The 19273-nt window shown below is 47.1% G+C and overlaps 2 protein-coding genes across 10 annotated transcripts in view; one reads left to right on the forward strand and one right to left on the reverse strand.

Annotated features, from left to right (window-relative positions):
* The window catches only part of LOC118086249 (myotubularin-related protein 9-like), a 21891-nt gene extending 15218 nt beyond the window's left edge, over window positions 1-6673 (reverse strand). The window contains exons 1-4 of one of the 8 annotated variants that reach the window (XM_035117645.3): window positions 6383-6650; window positions 4602-4724; window positions 2788-3051; window positions 1556-1615 (exon numbers count right to left, since the gene is read on the reverse strand). In XM_035117645.3, the coding sequence (XP_034973536.3) occupies window positions 1556-1615; window positions 2788-3051; window positions 4602-4633 (356 nt within the window). In that variant the 5' untranslated portion in view covers window positions 4634-4724; window positions 6383-6650. Of the gene's footprint in view, window positions 1-1555; window positions 1616-2787; window positions 3083-4601; window positions 4725-6382 lie in introns of all 8 variants that reach the window. The other 7 variants (XM_088672234.1, XM_035117647.3, XM_088672235.1 and 4 more) reach the window with 7 other exon arrangements.
* The window catches only part of FAM167B (family with sequence similarity 167 member B), a 20174-nt gene extending 5144 nt beyond the window's left edge, over window positions 1-15030 (forward strand). The window contains exons 2-3 of one of the 2 annotated variants that reach the window (XM_035117653.3): window positions 11334-11752; window positions 14184-15030. In XM_035117653.3, coding sequence (XP_034973544.1) covers window positions 11459-11752; window positions 14184-14447 — 558 coding nt within the window. In that variant the 5' untranslated portion in view covers window positions 11334-11458 and the 3' untranslated portion in view covers window positions 14448-15030. Of the gene's footprint in view, window positions 1-10640; window positions 11753-14183 lie in introns of those variants that run through there. The other variant, XM_088672238.1, reaches the window with a different exon arrangement.
* Window positions 15031-19273: the final 4243 nt, after the last annotated feature.

Below are 19273 nucleotides of genomic sequence, written 5' to 3' on the forward strand. Positions count from 1 at the left end.
GAGACAGAAAGCAAAGCAGAGAGGGGAGAGCTGCCTCAAAGAGCAGAAATGTCTTCTCGAATCTACATTAATACAACAGCAGCTGGAGGGTGCCATGTGGGCTGCCCTAAACAATACTGAGCTAAATGGAGCAGCTGTATGACTCAGGATAAGGCAACCTCCTATGCTGTCTGCAGATGGAAGGATTCTCCTCTAATTGAGGTAGCCTCCATTATTATTATTATTATTATTATTATTATTATTATTATTGCTACTGCTACAAGTTCTTGCCCACCCTTCACCACAGGGTCCCAGGGCAGGTTACAGCAATTTAAAATACAATGTTAAAATCAGTGTTATAATGAAATAATAATAATAATAATAATAATAATAATAATAATAATAATAATATCATTTATTTATACCCCCGCCCATCTAGCTGGGTTTCCTCAGCCACTCTAGGCAGCCGCCTTCAGATGTCTTCTAAAAGTCAGATAGTTGTTTCTTTCCTTGACATCTGATGCATTCCACACTACTGAGAAGGCCCTCTACCTGGTTCCCTGTGACCTAACTTCTCACAGTGCGGGAACCGCCAGAAGCTGGACGTCGGAGCTGGACCTCAGTGTCCGGGCAGAATGACAGGAGTGGAGACGCTCCTTCAGGTATACTGGGCCGAGGCCATTTAGGGCTTTAAGGGTCAGCACAAGGACTTCAAATTGTGCTCGGAAACATACTGAGAGCCAATGTAGGTCTTTCAGGACCGGTGGTATATGGCCTCAGCGGCCAATCCCAGTCACCAGTCCAGCTGCCGCATTCTGGATTAGTTGCAGTTTCCAGGTCACCTTTAAAGGTAGCCCCACTTAGAGTGCATTGCAGTAGTCCAAGCAGGAGATAACCAGAGCATGCACCACTCTGGCGAGACAGTCTGCAGGCAGGTAGGGTCTCAGCCTGCGTAGCAGATGGAGCTGATAGACAGCTGCCCTGGACACAGAATTGACCTGCGCCTCCATAGACAGCTGAGAGTCCAAAATGACTCCCAGGCTGTGCACCTGGTCCTTCAGGGGCACAGTTACCCCATTCAGGACCAGGGAATCCACACCTGCCCACCCCGTTCCCCCCCCAAAAAAAACAGTAACATAAATAAAATAAAATAATTTTACAAATAAATAAAATCAGCATTAAATAACTAAGGTGTGGGAATGGGTGGGGCTGTGGATACTTAGGGGTGAGGGATGGATTCCTCCACATGTCCTGGGGCTGAGCCCTGGGGAGCTCCGCTTCAGATTATGCCTTCCTGTGCTCTCACCCACTTGCACAATCCCCCCCCCCCCCGGCTGTAGGTGCAGAAATCAAAGGCAGGGTAACTTGCACGCGTTTCTCCCTGTACAAACAGGGTTCAAGAAAATAGTGGCAGGCATCTTCCAGGCATGATGCGGGTCTTCTGGAAATGTGAGGCCTAGGACTGCTTCAGCCCACACACCAGTTTGGCAAGCAGCGCAAGCTGAGGAGCAGACACACACTGAGCCTCTAAGCTGCGGCCATGCCTCGCAGCTTGAAATGGAGTTAAAAGGCGAACCTGGTTCCTGGGGGGGAGCCGTTAGTCCGGGCGCTTTGATACCAACTTAGATTCTGAACGCTGGGGAGTCACAGGAAGGAAAGAGGAGAGGTTAGCATTGTGCCACAGGTGCATGCAAGAGGTTGGTGGTCTGGGCGGCGGTTGCTGGTTTGATCCTCATCTGACAAGAAGCCAAATGTGGTTCTGATTTTGGGGTCATTTGGCAAGGTAGACGGCCCAGCATCTTCTTGCCACCCCAGCAGGGTTACCAACTTTTCTCTCCCAGCCCTGCTCTTCTGCCTTTCACAGCAGCCTGAGATGAAGATATTAGGGAGGCGGGCTCTTTGCCAACACTCAGTTCAAACAGCACATGCTCAGTGTCCATACATTAGGCTGCTGTTAAAAGAGCACCGGAGCACAGCCAGGGTAAAAGGTGGCAACTGGACCTTGGAGCAGAGGAAAGGAGCAATTCAGTATTATAGAAGAGGAAGATTGTATTCCCCATGTTCCTAAAGCACTTTCTTGTGATAATACTGCTAAGCACAAAAGGATAGCTCAGTTGGTGCAGCATGTCTTAATATCAGGGTTGTGTGTTCAAGTCCCACGTTGGGGGAAAATAGTCCTGCATTGCGGGGGGGGGGGGGTTGGACTAGATGACCCCTGTGGTCCCTTACAACTATACAATTCTATACTTCTATTGGTCTGTGACTTCATGAGCCAGGACACTAGCCTGAGGCGGGCACGATAGGAACAACATAAGAATATAAAAAGCAGCCTTACACCGAGTCAGACCATTGGTAAATCTAACTCAGGATTGTCTACACCGATTGGCAGCAGGGCGTCAGGCAGGGAGTCTTTCCCAGCCCTGCCTGAAGATGTCCTTTGGGAACTGAACCTGGGACCTTCTGCACACCAAGCAGATGTCCTGCCACTGAGCTACAGCCCTCCCCAGAGCTTTGCATCATTTGCTAATGTTTTGCACTGAGGTCACTTTGCAAGACTTCGATCTGGGTTTAGGCTCAGCAATGCTTCTCTTAAAAACTGCAGCTCCTTTGCAAGTTGTTCTTGGTGTGGGGGAATAGAAGGGGTTCTGATTTGCTCAGGTTCTGTAAGGCTTTGTTTGGTTAGTTCACGAACCGGGGAGCAAAGCAACAGCATTTTGACTTCGTGCATATGGAGCCTCAGTGATTCTTAACAGGTCGAATGATGCTGGGGGTGGGGTGGGGGAAGTATGATGTGGGAGAGAGAGTCACCTTTTCTCAATGGCGTCCACATTGCGAATAAGAAGCCACAGCTCAATCTGGCCCTGTTCCCCGTTTCCCCCCGGCTGGGAAGATAGAAGGAGGTGGTGACTGGTGATGCAAAGTGTCCCTTTGACGGACGGGAGTCCTGGACATGACAGCACCACATGGTCCACCTTGGTGGTCTTGATCAACTCCGCAAACTCCATGGCAGGGAGAGGCTGGGCCCAGGCAGCAAACGTGTCTGTTTTGCTCCAGAAAGTCCTGTGGACCTGACTGTAGAAAAGAAAAGGTCTTCCAGAGGAAACTGTTGGAGGAGCAGACAGATATGACGGACGCAGGTGAGTCAGAACAGCATTTACCGTAGAAGGGGTGGATGTGCTTCAGACCAGATACAGTTATGTGACACAATTCTCAGCATTTCTGCCCAACATACAGATTTTGCAAAAGTTTTGGACACACACACACAGTGGTACCTTGGGTTACAAACTTAATTCATTCTGGAGGTCCGTTCTTAACCTGAGGTACCACTTTAGCTAATGGGGCCTCCTGCTGCCGATGTGTCGCCGGCACGTGATTTCTATTCTCATCCAGGGGCAAGGTTCGCAACCCGAGATACTACTTCCGGGTTAGCAGAGTTTGTAACCATTCCCCAATCAGGTGCTAGTCAGGTGTTTTGGACTAGAACTCCCATCATCCCCTGGCAGCACAACCATGCTTGCTGGAGCTGATGGGAGTTGTAGTAAAAACATCCAAATAGCACCTAGTTGGAGAAGGCTGTTTTTGATCAGGATGAATGAGGACTAAATGAGTCGTCTGGAAGAGCCTTGTTAGCCTGGCAGGATCTGTGCCAGCCTGCACTCTGTGCAGAATGAAATGACATTGTCAGCACACACTGTGCTTGCTGGAAGTTGTATAAAATAACCAAAACAGATCAGCAGTAGTAAGTTAGAACCCAGCAAAAGGGAGCTTCCCAGCTTGAGAAAGAAAGGCAGGATAAGAACTATTGGTTTGAAACAGGAGGGCTTCCCATTGCCAGTTTTATTCGGACAGTTGTGTGACAAGCAGAAATTCAGCAGGTAATACTCTCCCCTAGTATGCAGGCAGACAGATGAGAAAAGCATGGGATGCCAAATTTCTGTTCTTAAAAGGCACAGCAGCCCTGCAATGGAAAGAAGAGGAAAGTTGGCCGCTGTGTTGTCTTATTTTCAGGGGGCTGCAACATCACAGCAGTCTGCCAAAGGGAAGGGAAAGGAAAGGAAAGATAGAGGTGCCTCTCTGATGCTTTGTTGCTTATTTCTTTTTTGATGATAGTACTCATATGGAATTCAGACAAGGCATGTTACTCGGGTGAAGGTCTGGGTGCAGTTCAGGCCACAGTGTTGCTGTTCAGCTTGACTCCAGAACCCCTGCAAATTTGCTTAAGTAATAAGACTAACAAGGGTATATTCAAAAACAAAACAAAACGGTAAACACATTGTTTCCAAGAAGGAGGAAGCAAAACTGGTGTGTCTGTGTCCTTTTCCCTCTGTCCCTCAGCTACAAGCCTGATTCAGATATTTCAGCTAAAATGGAACAGCCTGCTTCTAACATTTCCACAATTTCTATGCTTCCGGGGGATTAATATGCCAAAAACGAAACAAGGATTCAAACACAGATTCCTAAAACATTCCAAAGACTGTTTTGAAAGTCATTGTTTGGCATGCAAAGTGACCCCAGTCCAGATACGTGCTTCTCTGACAGCCGCTCACCATACAGAAACATGTGTGATGTGATTTCCCTTTCCCAACAGGAGAGTAAGCAATAGAGAAAAGCCTCGTAGTCACCTGCTTAATTTCTTTATCTCAAGCTCTGGCATTCAAGGTTCCTTCTGAACAGCACAGTCTGGCTTTGGTGGGGGTGGGAGCGATTGCTCCCTGCTTCCCTTGCTCCCAAGCAGGTGATCTGGGCTGAGATGCGATATAAAAAGGTATAAATAAAACCAGAAGAGCTGTAGAGCCCTCACAGCTAAAGGTGTGCTAAATAACGAAACTAAGAAATGTAGCTCTTCCCAGGGTGGAGATAAAGCCACAGGAAAGGCTACACCTTCCCTGATTAGGGAAGCTTTTAATGTTTGATGGATTTCTGTATTTTAATATTTTGTTGGATAATAATATTGTGCTGCCCAGAGTGGCTGGGGGAACCCGGCCAGACGGGCAGGGTATAAATAAATTATTATTATTATTATTATTATTATTATTATTATTATTAAATATTATTATTATAGTGCAACCCTCTGAGCCTTTACCTGGGCCATCTCAAGACATTTTGCTGCCTAAAACAAAGCAGCAAATGACTCCCCAATTCAAGGTGCAAGAGGCCTCAAGGCTGGTTGAATTATTTGGAAACCTGAAGCAGACAATCCCACAAGTCATCTTTCCCCTTCCCTGGCAGATAAATGCTAATAATTCATTTTCTACCCTTTCATGACACCCAAAATCTGCTGACAGAGGCAGCCTGTTCCCTCCACCTCTAGGTAGGGCCCTGATCTTTACTGTGTTAAGTGAGGCTTGCTCTCAACGTGTTTGCATGCCATGCTTCTGCTTTGAAGGCACAGGAAGAAAGGATGGGAAAGTAACAGTAATATTTAACAATGTTCCGTGTGTTTATGAATTTATTTAACTTCCTTATAATGTTGTGGGATTTTGTTGACTTTTAAAATACTTTTCTTTGAAAGTCGCTTTGAACATTAAAAAGAAACCAAAATGACAATATATGGGATATCCAAATTTAGAACAAAATCTGCCCAGGTGCAGGGCCTGCTTTTCACATGCAGGAGGTCCTAGGTGTATCCTCAGGATGGCTGGGAAAGAAAGACCCCTGTCTGCAACCCCCATCAATCATCATAGGCAATCCTGAGCAAGATGGGCCTATGGTCTCACTCTGCGTAAGACAGATTCCTACATTCTTCTTCACATAAAGGCAATACATACATTAGACTTCCATAATGTGTGATCCTGCAATGCTAGTAAAAGGAAGTGGTGCCCCAGATCCCTGGGCATGCTACCATATGTGGGCCAAGGGTAGAGTTGCCAACTGACCAAGAAAGAAGAGCCGCCTGGCCTGTTCTTTTGCCTTTCAGAGCAGCTTGAAGTGCAACTTTTAACGAAGCTTTTTAACAGAATGGAGATAAGTATCACCTGCTAACAGGTGTACAATATGCTGGGGTTAAAACCACAGCTACAGAGCCCTGCTGAAAAGTTGACAGCCAGAGTGGTGGCTTGCATTCAACCTGGGGGTCCCCAATACGTGCTATGCCTGCACCGTTTATCACAACAATCCTTAGAACAGCCACAGCCCTGAAAGGCAGGCCAGTGTTCATTTTTTAAAGTGGGGACTGTAAAAGGATCCTTGGCTGCTAGCTGGATTTATGTGAATTTAAGAAAGTCAGACCTTGGATCCCACCTAGCCAGTTAATCTCCTCTGGCCAGCAGGGTCATCTTCCCGGCCCTACTATTTGGGAATGTTTAACTAGAGGTTCTGGGGATCAGACCTAGAGAGAGCAAAACAGCCTCTTAAAAAGCCAGCAAAGGGGTGCTCCCTGAGTGGGTGGGCCCCTTCACCTTACCTGACAGCTGGATTTGGAAGCAGAGCCCTGTCAGAACTTGCAGGAGATCTTGCTTGGCAGAAGTCGGGGGTCAAGCCCCTAGTGATGAGGACCGCAAGGGGGCAAGTTGTAGAGCCTGAGCATGTGCAGGGCCTGCTGGAAGTGCCATGGCCAGAGAGAGGTGCAGGAGGCAAGCTGTTGCTGCTGCTGCTGTTGAAAAACCTTTCAACAGCTGTTTGGCTTCTCAAAATAGCTTAGGAGTTCCAGGCAGCATGCTGGCTCTTAGATTGTGAAAGAGAGAGGAAAAAAAGGAGAGTATGCAACAGGAACTGCACACATAGCCGTGTGGGAGAGGCTGAGAAGCAGAGAGAGAGGGAGGATATTGGGTTTAAGGTAGCCTGGCTATAATGTTTTCTTTTCCGTTTATTTATTTTTTCCACTGTCAAGGGACTTGATGGGTGAAGATCGTTAGATTAACTGGCAGTGCAATTAAACTACCACAATATCCCCCCCCCCTCCTGGGTGCCTTGATGGGCTCCAGGCAGATGGTGGGGGAAATGGGGCTTGAAGATACACAGAGAACCACAGGAAGTGAAACTCTGGCAGTGTGGGGGGAGAGAGAGCTCTGCAGGCTGATGTGCTAAGCCATCTTTATATCCACGCTTTTCGACAAGAGAGGAATGGAGCAGAGCCTCAACTTTCCTACTGAAATATCCTGCAAGAAAGCAAAACAAAACCATCATGCTGTGCAAATATATTGTTATGAGCTTGGGGGTGCCAGCCACTTAATCCCTGGACCCAGAAAATGTTAAAAAGATAAATAAGCCAGACTAGTTCCCTCATGAGGTAATCGCCTGGGAGATGAGCCATTTAGAGACCTAAGGAAAGGTAATGGGCCACTAAGAAGACAAAGGCTCTGTGCCAAATGCAATGTGGGTGGGGCCTCTCCTCCAGCTCTGAGTTAGTTAGAACAGTGTTTCTCAACCAGTGTGCCTCCAGATGTTTTGGGACTACAACTCCCATCATTCCTGACCACTGGTCTTGCTAGCTACCGGTAGGGATGATGGGAGTTGTAGTCCCAAAACATCTGGAGGCACACTGGTTGAGAAACACTGAGTTAGAAGACATAGCCAGTGTTTGAAGTAGAGTTTTGGGGGGCTGTGGTGTGACTTGGGGGGGGGAGGTTGCAGGCTGGTAAAGGCAGCAAGCTGGAGAGAGGATCAGAGTAGAACGGTTGATTTCTGTTTGAATCCAAGGCTGTGGTAGAAACAAGACCCTCTTGGGGTGTCCATGCTGTGAGCCCCTCCATCGTAGGTTCAGGTTGTATATATGTGTAAATAAACCATATATCATAAAGACACCACAGCCTCTGCTGTGCCTTATTCCCCCAAAGAAACACAAATTTTGGGTAGGCACATGGAATCTCACAGCTTGGAGATTGGGGTAGCATGCAACAATATTGAGATTTCATCCCCTACAGGATATTAGAGATTGAAAATAGGGCCACTGGTCTCCCGAGGTGTAGCTGGGCTATTCTCTTGCTGCAAAAACAAATAGCTTTGTGGCACCTTAAAGATCAATGGAACAAATTTATTCTGGCATAAACTTCATCAGCTGCATGAAATCTTATCCTAGGTTGCTTGGTTTTGAGGGCGGGAGATTGTAAACAGTGAGGTCAGAGGGAAATGAAATGCAGAAAAAAGCAGTGAAAATTGCATTAACAGTGACCTTAAACCACTTGTTGCTGACATCCAAGAGTCAATTAGCATAGGTAGTGCGATAAAAATCCTTTGTCCCGATTCAGTGATAAGGTGGAACCCCTTGAGGAATTGCAATGCAATGAATTTCAACTTGCCTTCTCCCTTTGAAGTTTCTTCCTTCCAGGCTGGCTATTCTCCAGTTTCTTGCATGCTGTGCTGGGAGGTTGAAATGCCCTTGTCCCCCTTGCTTGAAGGCTCTGTTCCATCTGTTGTAGGCAGCAGACCCAACTTCACCACCTTTAGGCTTGCAGTAACCTTAGCTGATGGTGGCAGAGGCAGGAGACCATTTAAAGAGCCAGGGTGGAGTAGTGGTTAGAGGGCATGTCTATTCAGAAGTAAATCCCCCTGAGTTCAATGGGACTTGCTCCTTAGCAGAATGCAAAGGTTACAGACTTAACTATGGTGCCTTGAATGACCTGTCTGATCAATCTGAAGCTGCAGCAAACCTATGCAAGACTGTGTACAACCACACGTGTATTAAATCAGCCTTTGCCAACTCAGTGCCCTTCAGATGTTTGGGACTCAACTAAGGTGTCCGGGTGTCCTCCTTTGTAGGGCACAGTCCAGCTGTCTCATCCAAGTCCAGTTTAAAGATAAGGAGCCATGAGAAAAGAGGGTGCTCAGAGTTGCCCATCCACAGCCCCAGTGCAGCAGACTGAGCAGGCACACAAGTCACTATGGTGAGATGTACTGTATTTCTATGGAAATTTAACTATTATTTCTAGATTTGCATTTTGTTGTTGATTAGTCGTTTAGTTGTGTCCGACTCTTCGTGACCCCATGGACCAGAGCATGCCAGGCACTCCTGTCTTCCACTGCCTCCCGCAGTTTGGTCAGACTCATGTTTGTAGCTTTGAGAACACTGTCCAACCATCTTGTCCTCTGTCATCCCCTTCTCCTTGTGCCCTAAATCTTTCCCAGCATCAGGGTCTTTTCCAGGAAGTCTTCTCTTCTCATGAGGTGGCCAAAGTATTGGAGCCTCAGCTTCACGATCTGTCCTTCCAGTGAGCACTCGGGGCTGATTTCCTTCAGAATGGATAGGTTTGATCTTCTTGCAGTCCATGGGAGTTCAATGTTGGACATTTTGAAGGAACCAGCACACTGCCTGGCCATTCTCTGCTATGCTTTAGGACAACCCTCTCATTCCGTTTCTTTATCACTTTAGTCCAGGCTTCCTGTTCCACCTCAAATGCAGTGCAGCTGTGCTCTAGCAGCAAACAAGCCACCAGCTTAACGTGACCTGACCAAATACCCTATGGCCCAGCTGAAAGGGACTGAAGCAGGGGTAGGCAACCTAAGGCCCATGGGCCACAAGCAGCCCATGGGGGCCGTTTAACTGGCCCACGAGCCACCCCCAAACCGAGCCGCCTGCTTGGCTTCCACGGTGCCGGAAATTGCGGCTGCACAGATGCAGATGCCAGAAATCGTGGGCGCAGGCGCTCTCACACACATGCAATCCAACCCACAGAGGGATCTCTGCTGGAGTCAACCAGCCCAGGCAAGGTAAACCTTGCCAACCCCTGGACTAAAGGGAGCAGAGACTTGTTGTGGGCATCCTCAGAGCCCATCCCTGTCCATATCACGCCTGTTGGGTGCTAGAATTTTAGTGGCCTCACCAAACCTGGGAATAGGGAGCAAAATGCAAAACTTCTCACCCTGTAGGTAAAAAAAAGGTGAAGGACCCCTAGACGGTTAAGTCCAGTCAAAGGCGACTATGGGGTTGCAGCGCTCATCTCGCTTTCAGGCTAAGGGAGCTGGTGTTTGTCCACAGACAGCTTTCCGGGTCATGTGGCCAGCATGACTAAACCGCTTCTGGTGCAATGGGACACCACGGCAGAAACCAGAGCGCACGGAAACACCGTTTACTGCCACAGCAGTATTTATCTATCTACTTGCACTGGCGTACTTTCAAACTGCTAGGTTGGCAGGAGCTGGGACAGAGCAACAGGAGCTCACTCCGTTGCGGGGATTCGAACTGCCGACCTTGAGGGCTGGACAGAGAATGCTTTTTCCTAAGCCGAATTGCTGGGGAGGAAGGTGTGTCTGTGGATATGCATGCATGTGCCTGTGCTGTGCTGTATGTGTGTGCATTGTGTGGCATGTGAATGGATGTGGTGCCTGTGCTCACTTTGACCACAACCAACCTTTGGCATATGGGCCCTGGAAGATTGGCCAAGAGGGAATGTGGTCCTCAGGCCAAAAAAGATTCCCCACCCTATAGGAACCCCAGTCTCCCCCACACCATTGGAGCCAACTGGGCCCCTTTAAACAAAGAGGCTTTTCCCACAGAGAGTGGCACTAGCAGCTCAAAGAGACCCATGGTGCCTATTTAAAGCTCAACCAGGAGTCCACTGGTGCTGCAGTGATATCTGGCTATGTTCTTCCTGCTTATCCAATGTGACCCTTGCATAGAGCTGTCCAGGGTGCTATTGAATTCTGGACTTTTGCCTTGCCAGAACATGGACCTTGCTCTACTTCACCCCATCTGGATCTGCTCGCTTGCTTTGGGTCAGAACCTTTCACTTCTGAGGCCGATGCATGGAACCGAAAAGAAATAAGGCAACGTTCTCTGTTCCCCTAGTCATAGAAATTGCTACTGCTTGTGTCTGTGCTCCGCTAATTCTCACATGATGCATGACTGCAATGTATGGGTAATTCAAAGTGTGCTAGGGTTCACTGGTGAACACTATACTGCACTGAAGTGCATCAAGTGGCTATTTTCTTACTGGTCAGCAGGTGGTGCTATGCTGTAATTGTTGTGCTGTAATTAAAAGGAGTATTAAAACATAAGCAAGCTGGGTGAGTGCTACAATGCAGAGGGACAATAAGACTTTGGAGGGTAGTTGCCTGAATATGTTGCTAATCCACTATCTCACCTTGATTTTATTGACATGTCATCTGAAAGAGGGCACGATTTGCTATAAAGTGCCCTTGAATCTTCTGGAGTGACCTTTGGCTCCTTTTTTTAGACCTGGGTGGAGGACCCATATCTTTTTCTCTTCTGACAGTAAGAGTCAGGAAAGGAAGGAGTGCTGTTGGGATTAATGGCTTTACACTCTCGCTGTCTTTTATGTCATTGAAACTTCCTTTCAAAGAACAGGGTGTCTCCTCCCAGTTGGAGACAATAAGTCAAGACCAAAGAGAGAGAGAGAAAAGGCCTCCCATTAACCTCTGGATAATTAAAGTTCCTGCTTTCTTTTTTTTATTGGCAGGGCTTTATTGTTCCAAGAATAAACAGCTTTCCTCTATGCACAGACACATGTGACACAGAGGGAGTGGGTGACTGAGGGAGTCAGTCTGTCTTGGAAAGAAAGCCCTTTGCCTGCACACCTCTGCGATGTCTTTGGTGAGGTTCAAGGAGTTTGGGGAAGAGGAGGAAAACTCGGAGGCAGAGAACCTGGACAGCGTCAAGGCCTTGACAGCAAAGCTGAAGCTGCAGACCCGACGCCCTTCCTACCTGGAGTGGAAGGCCCGAGTGCAAAGCCCCTCCTGGCGGAACGGGCTCAGGACCCTGCAGGAGAAGCAGAGCGGGGAGACGGCTGGGGAGGACTCTCAGGCCCCCGTCCCTTTGAAGACCATTTGTGGGTTCCCCACCATTGGTGATGCCTTGGAGTGGCTCAAGATGGAGTTGGTGAGTATTTTCTCAACCTTTCTGGGGAAAACATGAGTTTAAGCAGCAGGCTTAAAGGACTAGTCCCAGCCCTTAGGGGCAAGTCTGGAACAGTGGGGTGGAGGAGGCACCTCCACCACCGGTGGTCACAAGCTTTGCAAAGGCTGCGTCCTGGCAAGACCTCCCCAGTGGTCTTCTATGGCATGGCTCACTCCACTGGCAAACTTGCATCTGACCGTCTTTTTCAGTTCTAGCTTAAATCTTTAAAGCTTCAGGCACTGAAGTGGTACCGTCCAGCCACATATGTGCTCCCCAGACAGTCCCTGTTTCTTGGTACCTGTTTTGTCTCGAATTTCTGCTTAACGTTTGTAGAGTGAGTTGCTGGAGTTGCCCTTTTTCACAACTTAGCCCACCTCTACAGCAGCCTTCCTCAACCTGATACCTTCTAGATAATTGGGACTACAAATCCCATCAGCCCCAGCATCATACAGCTGCACTGTAGTGGAGGAGCAGGTGAACTCAGTGAACAATGTACGCTTATGAAGACCAACTGAACTCTGCCCTGCATTGTCTTTCATTTCGCGCAGTGTATTTGCTGAGGTTTGTCTTGAGCTTTTGGTAAACTGCTGTAAGACAGTTATGATTTCCTAGCATACTGTATCGTTAACCACGTAATGAACACACCCCTTTCTGTGTTGCTGGAGGAAGAGGGGAAAGTTAATTAATATATAGAGAATATGTAGACAGGTAAATGAAACTATAGTATCTAGAAGGCAGAGTAGCGCCTGCAGCAATCAGGGCCAGCCCAATATACTGTATTTTGCTTTTTGAGGAAGAGCACCAAAAATTGCGCACACACATGCACACACACACACACACACACACACACACACACACTAGGGTGCCTAAAATCCAAGCCCAGCCAAGTTATTTTGGCACCTGAGGTGGAAAATCCCACAAGTGTCTCCCATTTCCTGGTAGTAAAAATATACAATAATAAATCAAATAAACTAACCACTTTGCTTCAGCTGCTTAGCTCATTTTGCTTCATGGTAGGGCTCATCCTGGCAACAGTGTATAATAATTGGGGTGTGTGTGTGTGTGTGTTAATTTTTGGCTTAAGACTTGTTGTTCTCACTCGTCTGTCTCGGGAGACAAGGGAAGAGTGTGTGGGGGGGGTGAAGTCAAACCATTGCAGACCCTCCAAGTGTCCCTATTTTCCAGGGACGTCCCTGATTTAGATAAGCCATCCCAGTTTCTGATTCCATCCCAGAATGTCCCACTTTTCCTTAGGGACATCCTTTCATGGGAGAAATGTTGGAGGTTGTGGAGTTAACAGATTCCCTGAGCCGTCTGAAGGCAATCCTGTACTGTATAGGGAAAGGTTTTTTTTTAATGTTCAATGTTTTATTATGTTTTTATATGTGTTGGAAGCTGCCCAGAGTGGCTGGGGCAACCCAGTGAGATGTGTGGGGTATAAAGAATAAAATTATCATTATGGAATTGGACTTCCCTATTTTCATTAGAGAAATGTTGGAGGGTATGCCATTGGAGAGTTGCAGCGGCTGCTGTGAATGTAGAGATGTCAGCTGTATGTGGGCTGTGAACCCTTTACGCCCCCTTTAATTCCCCCTCCTCCAACTGCTGCCTTCCCACATGTCCTGTTCTCTAAATCTGGATATTCCCTATGCAATTGATGTCCTTTTTCGATTTTCAAAGCATGGGGAATCTCTGGATGAGAAATTATAGGACAGCAGTAGCTGGAGGAGAACACTGCATGGACAGGTAAGAATTAAAGGAAGAACAAGGAGTTCATAGTCCACATTCAGCTAAGGTATGGATGGGTCCTAAGACACTGAACCAACAAGTGGCATACTTCCTGCACCTTCCATTGAAGGGCAATGCGGGCACAGCATTTAGCACAGCAAGCAGTTGGAGTTCCAAGCAAACAAGTGCTCCTTCTAGTGGGCTGGCTAAGTGAGGTTTGTGCATGCCGGCCTCCTAGGTGACAGAGGCAGGGGGGCTGCCAACTTGGCATCCGATTTGCTCCTAGCTTCTATGTAACGGGAGGAACCACCTCCTTGGCTGGATAAGCTATGGTGGGTGTGTTTGGGAGGGAGGTGACAGGAGGCACTTTTGAGTTTGCCTGAGCATCCTTGGGAGGGAGGATCTCCACCCCATAACCCACTGAGACCCTCCTTGGGATCAGATGTCTCTTGGGGTTTAGAACCTGTTACCCCACCTTCTCCAGGGTCCTCCAACTCCCCAAGCTCCTCACACTCCTCCTCAGGGCCTGATCCACCCTCTCAAAGACACTTCCACAGGACTCAGGACAAGACACGGCCTTTGGTCTGACCCAGCCACGCTCTTTTAATTTACTTATGGGGTGTGTATGTGTTGTCTCTCAGGCTTCATGGTTATTTTTTTATTTTATTTTTTTGCTTCTATCCAGCGGGAGATGCAGGCCTTGGATCACCAGTTGGCACGGCAACTAATGGGCCTGCGTACTCAGATCCACCGGCTGAAGGTGGAACAGGCCTGTCACCAACACAAGGAGATGTTGGACGACGCCACCTTCGAGCTGGAGGGCTGTGAAGAGGACTCTGACCTGCTGTGTAACATCCCACCCAAGATGGCGTTCCTCTTGTCCACACCCCTCAAGCACATTGGCGTCACACGCATGAACATCAATTCTCGCCGTTTCTCTCTGTGCTGAAGGGCCTTGCTTGACCCCTCTTCTGATTGCATTTTTAAGGCCTGAATCCTTCAGCAAGTGATACACACACACAAACCCATCAATTGCCAGGGACTCACACAAAGCAACCTGGCATAGGCTTTTGGTTATGGGATGGAGAGAGACAGTTTCCCAAAAGGCCAGAGACTCCCTGTCAGCAGGTGGTTCGGAGCAACTGCCAACTGCTTTGTAAAATAAGGCCATTTTGCTGCAGACAAAAATGGAGTATCCTCAGATCCACCAGTCCTCACAACTGGGGAGGGGAGTGTTCCAGGATAGGGCCTTCTGAGTTGTCCCCGTTCCCTGTCACAACTCTGGAACGCTCTTTTCAGGGAAGCCTGCCTGGCACCAGATCTGACATCCTTTCAGTTCTTTTGCATTTCCTCAGGCGACTGAGATATTGCACTTAGATGCACCACTGTTCTCCGGCTTTTATTATCTCTTCCTGTTGCTCCTGTTTTATTCTGTATCATGTTATTCTTAATATGCGTTAGTTAGCCACTCTGAAAGGCTGTTGCCTCAAGAGCAGGTTACAGACTTTAAATAAACAGACAAATAAAATGTTTACTGGTCTCTTTGCATAGCCTGAATTTGTATCTGTTGTACTTTGCCACCACGCTTCACCCACTCCACTGTTCCAGATACAACTTTGTACATTTTGTTTCAACAGCCCTGTGCCTGAACAACATGTGTACTATCTAACATACATTCCTTTACAGATTAAAAAGCTGAGCAGATAATGAGCAAACAGGAAGGTGGGCATCAGTCCCAACAGCAACAGAGCCTGCAATTCTGAATAGCTTTTTCAGAAATAGCCAGATCCAAACTACACCAACTATTCGTTTCAGAGTGTGACATGGAGTAGCCACCAGCCATCAAGGTCCTAATTTGCACCTTCCAGTGCTAAACAATGCAAACTCCTAAAATAGGGCCAGGGGATCAGGGGCTGAACATGGCCCTCTAGGTACCGTCGGTACCAGGGGTGCCAACTTGAATAAAGAGAGGGCCACCCTGCATATAATAACATTTCTCCAACACTAATACTAGAATTAATATCTGGGCTTCCTGGGAAGAGAGCCTGGTTCTGCCACTATATACTTACTGAAAAGCATTTATAAACCCCTTAATGTTTTAAACATTTCTAAGTGGTGTAGAATATAAAAACAAACAACATCACTGAAATAGAAAGCAGAATCAGGTTCTCTTCCCAGGAGGACTCCAGAACAGTTGGTTCCACAGTCAGGGCCCCTTTGTACGCCTGAGGCACTGCCAGCATTCACACGTCAGGGCAAACCACAGTTCATGGTTTGTTGTAAATGTGTAGATTGTTTCCACTTTGCTCTGACCTCAAGGTACATTCACATCAGTGGTTTAAAGCGCAGTGAGGTCATTTCTTCCCTTCTGTGGTTCAAGCTGCATTTGCATGGAGCTGCCTTAGGTGCAAATTGCCTGTATGGTGGTTGTTGTTGTTTAGTCCATCCATTACAGATGGCCATCCGATCTCTCCTTAAAAACCTCCAAGGAAGGAGAGTCCGCACCACCTTTAGGGGGAATACATTCCACTGCCAAACGAGGTAAGACAGGTAAGACGTGAGTCTGAGAATCTACAGCCCAGTCAGGGAAACAGCATGTGGGAAGCCCAGGCAGGTGAGGGCGGCAGTTGGATCAAATCAAAACATAGTAGGAAGGTTGGCACTGATTATAGTGTGAGACACACTCAGCAAAGTGACTCATTCAGAAACAGGTGGGTGGGCTCGATTCTTACAGCCAAAACAGCTGGAAGAGTCATGTGGGAGATCAATAACTGGGTCTCCCAATGCTTTCACTGTCACCTCATAGCAGCCACCAAGGGTGTTGGGGTTGGCCCTCTAAATTTAGAGCAGTGCTGTTGGGGGAAGGGGTGGCTAACCCTCTCCCCTGATTCAAATGCACCCCCCATTTCCCTGATCAAAATACTGCCCCTCCCCTAACCCATGTTATCCATGGTAGGAATATCTACAGGCATGATAAGAATAGCAACCCTGCTTCAAAGAGGGTGATTTAAATTCGGGAAAGAGTGCAAGAGTAAAGGTGAAACACCTCTTCCCACCAGTGATGCTGGCCCAATCACATCCGGTGCCTCCCTGGGCAGCTTTAAAGTTGGAGGCTAGGGGAGGGGGGCAGTAAGTATGGGGCTGTCAAATCTGAGCAGTGGCTTGCATCTTCTCTGTGTCAGCACTTACAAATAGGGTTGCCAGACTCAATAGAGGACAGGACTTTTGTGCCTTTAATTGCCCTGCTCTCTTTTGAGTCTGGAAACCTTAAAGAGAAACCAGCAGACCCTTTGCTTGGAAATTAAACAAAGGGTCTGCTGATTTCTCTTTAAGGTTTCCAGACTCAAAAGAGAGCAGGGCAATTAAAGGCACAGAAGTCCTGTCCTCTACTGAGTCTGGCAACCCTACTTACGAAAGTAACCCTTAAAAAGAAAGGTCTCATGCGCTTCCTCTCATATTCTTTTCACTGCTTCTCTGGTCTGGAAAGGGAAGAAGTGTGCATGCACACGAAAGCTCATACCAAAATAAAAACTTAGTTCGTCTTTAAGGTGCTGCTGGAAGGAATTTTTTTATTTTGTTTCGACTACGTTGGACCAACACGGCTACCTACCTGTAACTATAACTGATAGTGATCATTCTGGCTAAAATGCTGCCACTGCTGCTTATTTGTATTGGAATTTGCTGTGTGATAAAATTCAGGTTGGATGAGTATGTGGTTGCTTTCTGGGATGGGTTGAACTTCTGTATTTGTAGCACGTTACTCAATTAAAAAATCATCTCCTTGTTAAGAGTGTGGCATTTCACACGTTTTGCTTTATCATAAGATCACGAAACTGTAAGCAGAGCCTGTCTATGGATCAGGCCGATGGCACATCAAGTCCAGCATCCTGTTCTTACAGGCCTTTGGGGGAAGCCAGAAAGAAGGACCTCAGTGTTATCATCTCAAGAAAAGGAACAGCTGGCCTACAAAACTCATACTCTTCAAATATGGTGCATTCATCTTTTACAAGGCGCAACAAAAGCCCTACGTTTTCTTGTGGGTTTTTTAAAAATTATTATTCTGTGTAGAATCTCTCTCTCACACGTACTGTTTCCTGATCACGCTCGTTGCTTGCTCTCAGGCCTTTTTGTTTGGTGACTCTGCTCTCCCAAATGGCGAACAATGCTTCTGTGGTTCCTTTAGTAAGCTGAAATGGTAGGCTTGCGCTTGGCATGAATGAATGAAACCTCAATGGAAAAGAAACCCCAAACTTCATGATTCACCAACCCTTTGTCTTTTTCTTTAGAATGAAAAGAAACCCTCTTTTTCCTTTCCCTTTTCTTTCTTTATATTGTCAGCTTTTCTGACTTTCAGAACGTGAGAGCAACCTGCTGGTTCAGACCAGTCCAGGCGTCGGCAACGTTTTCCGGCCATGGGCCAGAGGATTCAAACGGACTATTGTTTGGGCGGGACATGCGCAGAAGCTATTTCTGGTGTCCCGGACATGGGCAGCGTGGCACTGGAAATGGCTTCTGTGCATGTGCATGTGCATGTGCAGCGTGGCACTGGAAATGGCTTCTGTGCATGTGCATGTCCGCGGCTGTGCAGACTGCACAGCCGCAGTCATGATTTCCAGCGCCACTCGGCGAGTCCCTGCGCTGCGTTGCTAAGGTTTACGGGTGGCCCGTGGGCTGGATAAATGGCCTCAGTGGGCCGCATCCGGCCCATGGGCCGGACGTTGCCGACCTATGGTTCAGACCAATGGCCCATAAAGTCTAGCATCCTGTTCTCACAATGGCTAACCAGATGCCCCACATCCCACGTGAGCACAAGAGCACTTTTCCCTCTTGTGGTTTCAAATAACTGAAATTCAGAACCATTGAATTTCAATGGTCTCCAACCATGCACACAGAACATCATACCCTCCAACATTCCATAATGATCATTTTACTATTTATATCCCACACATCTCAATGAGTTGTGCCAGCACTCTGGGCAGCTTCCAACATATATAAAAACAATTATTATTATTATTATTATTATTATTATTATTATTATTATTGAATTTATATACTGCCCTATATCCAGAGGTCTGAGGGCGGTTCACAGAAAAAACATTAAACATTAAAAAATTTCCCTACACAGGACTGACTTCAGAAAGCTTGGGGTTTGGATAACTCCCTACCCTCCAACATTTCTCCAATGAAAATCGGGACATCCTAGGAAAAGCGGGACATTCCGGGATCCATAATAATTTGAAAACTAATTTTAAAATAAAATAAACAAAAGCTATACCTGGTTGAGGGGCCAGAATCAAAGTGGGTGGGGGAGAGCAGTCTAATTAATTAATTAATGACATTTATATCCTATCTTTCATCCAAAGAGCTCAAGGTGGCATACATTTTTATGCACTTGACAGTTTTTGTATACTGCTTAATAATATGTTATAAAACCCCAAAGTGGTTTACAAAGCGTATAAAATATACAGTAAACTCTTCAATAAAACTAAGTTTTTTAAATGTAAACAAAAGGAACTGATTTAAAAATATACATTATAAGCTAAAATTACATGCTAATACCTTTTCCTCTCTCCTCATTTTTATCAATGGAACAACCCTGTGAGGTAAGTTAGGCTGAGAGACAGTGACTGGCCCAAGGTCACTCTATGAGTTTCATGGCTGAGAGGGGATTCGAACCCTGGTCTCCCAGGCCATACTTCAACGCTCAGGGCCGGTGCTAGGCTTTTTGCGCCCTAGGCGAGATCACCTTCTGGCGCCCGCCCCCCCCTCCAAAAA

This window comes from Zootoca vivipara, chromosome 6 (assembly GCF_965207765.1).
Source record: "Zootoca vivipara chromosome 6, rZooViv2.hap1.1, whole genome shotgun sequence".
Taxonomy (NCBI): Eukaryota; Metazoa; Chordata; class Lepidosauria; order Squamata; family Lacertidae; genus Zootoca; species Zootoca vivipara.